This window comes from Oryzias melastigma, linkage group LG2 (genome assembly GCF_002922805.2).
Source record: "Oryzias melastigma strain HK-1 linkage group LG2, ASM292280v2, whole genome shotgun sequence".
NCBI lineage: Eukaryota > Metazoa > Chordata > Actinopteri > Beloniformes > Adrianichthyidae > Oryzias > Oryzias melastigma.
In genome coordinates, this window is record NC_050513.1 from 20362012 (window position 1) to 20365498 (window position 3487).

At 44.3% G+C, this 3487-nt stretch overlaps 1 protein-coding gene across 1 annotated transcript in view; it reads left to right on the forward strand.

Moving 5' to 3' along the window:
* The window catches only part of LOC112140227 (E3 ubiquitin-protein ligase HECW2), a 21818-nt gene that overhangs the window by 14221 nt on the left and 4110 nt on the right, over positions 1-3487 (forward strand). Inside the window, exons 19-23 of the mRNA XM_024263148.2 lie at positions 129-225; positions 295-378; positions 445-554; positions 624-744; positions 820-933. Coding sequence (XP_024118916.1) covers positions 129-225; positions 295-378; positions 445-554; positions 624-744; positions 820-933 — 526 coding nt within the window. The remainder of the gene's footprint in view (positions 1-128; positions 226-294; positions 379-444; positions 555-623; positions 745-819; positions 934-3487) is intronic.

The window sequence follows — 3487 nt, forward strand, 5'->3', positions numbered from 1 at the left end:
AAAAAGGTTTCAAAACTGGACCCTCAGCAGATCTTGGTTCTGTCTGTGGTCCAGATCCCTGTTAAAGCAGAACTGGATCAGCTCCAGAGTCCAGACCTCCACAGACCAGCCTGTTCTTGTCTCCGTAGCCTACAACGAGAAGATCGTGGCGTTCCTGCGACAGGGAAACATCTTTGAGATCCTGCAGGAGAGACAGCCGGACCTGTGTCGGAACCACGTGCTCAGGTAAGTGTTCTGCAGAACCAGGGGACCGTCTCTGCCTGACGCTGGTTTAAAGAGACCTCTTGGCCACAGGGAAAAGGTCCAGCTGATCCGCTCCGACGGCGCTCCGAGCCTGAGCCGGCTCTCCGGAGACGCAGACCTGGTCATGCTGCTCAGGTGAGTTCGCTGTGACATCACAGGGGGGCCGTCCTCCAGCTGGACTCTGACTCCGCCTCTCTGCAGCCTGTTTGACGACGACATCATGTCCTACGTGCCTCATCACGCCTTACTGCACCCCAGCCACTGTCAGTCCCCCTGGGGGTCGCCGGCCTCCTCCCCCCAGAACTCCCCAGGTAGGGCAGATAATCTTGGAGGTGCTGGAGTGAGAGGAACCTCAGTGATGATATGCCCCCCCCCCACAGGCACTCAGAGGGCCAACGCCAGAGCCCCCGCCCCCTACAAGAGAGACTTCGAGGCCAAGCTACGCAACTTCTACCGGAAGCTGGAAACCAAAGGTTACGGTCAGGGTCCCGGGAAGCTCAAGTGAGTCCCCCTAGGGCGGGGCGGGCCTGCTGTGGTGGAGCGTCCAGACCTCTCAGCTTCCTGTGTGCTCCTCAGGCTCAGCATCAGGAGGGACCACCTGCTGGAGGACGCCTTCAACCAGATCATGTGCTACTCCAGGAAGGACCTGCAGCGCAGCAAGTTCTACGTCAGCTTTGTGGGGGAGGAGGGGTGAGTGTGGTGTTGGGGGAGTTGTTCCTTTAATCAGAAGTTTCCAGGAATATCAGAAGGATTAGATCATTAAGATCTGTGAAGATCTAAATGACTAAGATCTGAAATCCTTAAATTGACCCTTTTCTGAAAAGTTGCTGCTACTCCTTTCAAAATCTATTGTTTAAAAATGTTGAACATTTTAATAGGTCTAAAATTCACACTATGATTTTATTTTATCATCTAGTTCAGGGGTCACCAACCTTTTTGAAACTGCGGGCTACTTCATGGGTACTGAATCATACGAAGGGCTACCAGTTTGAAATAATACATTTGCTTAGTTTGCCTTTAGTTATTCATTATTAATAATAATAATGATACTTCTCTATGTGAAGACACTGATTTCTTAGCATAATTATCAACAATGAAAACAAGCTAGGAAACAGATATCAATATTCAGAACTTTATTAATCTCAACAGATCTTGTCACATTTTGAGGTAATGACCAAATGAAATGTTTTTAACAAAATTATAACTTATTAATTAATTATTATTAATTAATTATAACTATTATTAGTGGATACGCTCCTCAAACGCTTTAATTCAGTCTCATGTACCCGTCCCTTTATTTTCCTTAAACCTCCGAACAGGTTGATTGACAGATCCCACAGCAGACGAGAATCTGTGCATGGTGCGTTCACTGACCTCTGGACATAAGCGAACAGCCACTCTGCCCAATCAGTCCACTAAACTTTGTCATTTTTATACAGTCCGCAGCAAAACAAATCAGTTTTTCAGAGAAAACGTCAACACTATTTAATCACTCGATTATATCCGGATCAGTGCCGGTGTTCTATGTTTTCTCTGATAAACTGCTTTATTTTACTGCCGATATCCGGGGCTCAGTGAACGCACCATGCAGAAACACTCAGCAGCTCTGGGTTCTGTTTCCATTACACATGAAACTTTAACCAAATTCTAGGAATTTAGAAAAAACAGTGTCGCAATGATACGGTTTCATAATAATGCGATAAAACACAAACCAACTCACGCGATAAGTCATTAAAAACACGGCGATGAACGACAACAAGTATTTTTTTATTTCATTCACTAAAAAGAGCATGTGGGTGACGTCACAGCTCTGTCTGGGGCACACGTGCAGCGCAGCTCGACTCAGAAGAGAGAGAAGTCTGTTCTGCGGTTAAAAGAAAAAGCAGCAAATAAGCATCTGGACCTTTTTTCTGTCTGAAAACACCACAGCATAAATTCAAGTTTCTGTCACGGCGCTCGCGCTCACGAGACTTCAGGCTCCAAGCTGCAAAAGTGCGTCTGCAGATGAGGCGATGAGGAAAGGGGGAGGAGCTGCTGCGCGATTCTGTATGACCCGCAATTTCTAAAGCGCTTTGACGCTCCAGGACCTCTCGGTGCGCCGGCTCAGCGGCGCTCAGATCAGACACTTCATACCGAGAAGAGCATTTATTTAGAAAAAAGTGTTTCCATTACAGCTTTGCGAAAAATGTCTATTTCCTCCTCTAAGCGCAAATTTTTTTTTGAAAAATGCCAGTTTTTTCGAAACTGTGGTGTTTCCATTAGGAGAATGGAAATGCGACTACTGATTATCTCGTTAAGGAGAAAACGATTTAAAAAGAGAAAAATAGTGGGACAGGCCGTTTTTGGCTTCAGAAATAATGAACATATATCTTTGAGATGTTTTAGTTTTTAATTCTTCATAAAGGGAGGTGTTATTTAAAAAAATTGCATCACAATAAAATAAAATTTTCGAGCAGCTCACAAGTGAGTTGTGCTATTTTTAGTAGTGATGGGAATTCCGGCTCCTTTAAGGAAGCCGGCTCTTTCGGATAGGCTCGCCAAAAAGAACTGGCTCTTTCGGCTCCCAAACGGCTCTTTAGGTTGTTTTGTTGCTTTAAGTAATTTATTATCAACAATTATATAAAATTATGCGCAAAATGAATTAGGCCTACTAATAAAAAAACTTGTTTTTTTGTAAATATGATTTTATTTCATTCATATAAACAGAAAAATAAATAAAAAATTATAATAAAATACAAAAAGCAACTATTTACTATTCAACAGAGCTGTTCTATCAAATTTTTAACCATCTCTTTGTAAACAAATTCAACTTAAAAACAATATAAAACACTGCAAACCACAACACAAAAATACAGATTAAAAGTGTTTGTCTTGTAGCCACTGACTCTCTTTATCTCTTTCCATCCGTGCGCCGCGAGTGTAACCTCCTCCTCTGCGCAGCGCGAACATGCGGCACAAACACATATTGACCAATCGCGTGCGACATGAGGAGGAAAAAAGGGAGAGAGAGAGAACGAAAACACGGCTGTAAGGAAACTCCATGATCGTCGGGCTGTCCCCCGCCCCACCATTTGAGAAACACTGTCTTAATGTTTTGTTTGTCTCGTGACCACTGGCTCTCTTCCTCTCTTTCCCTCCGTGTGTGCTTTGCTACTGTTGTTGCTGCGAGTGTAACTACCGCCCCCCCTCCTCTGCTCAGCGCGAACACACATGGCACAAACACATATTGACCAATCACGTACGA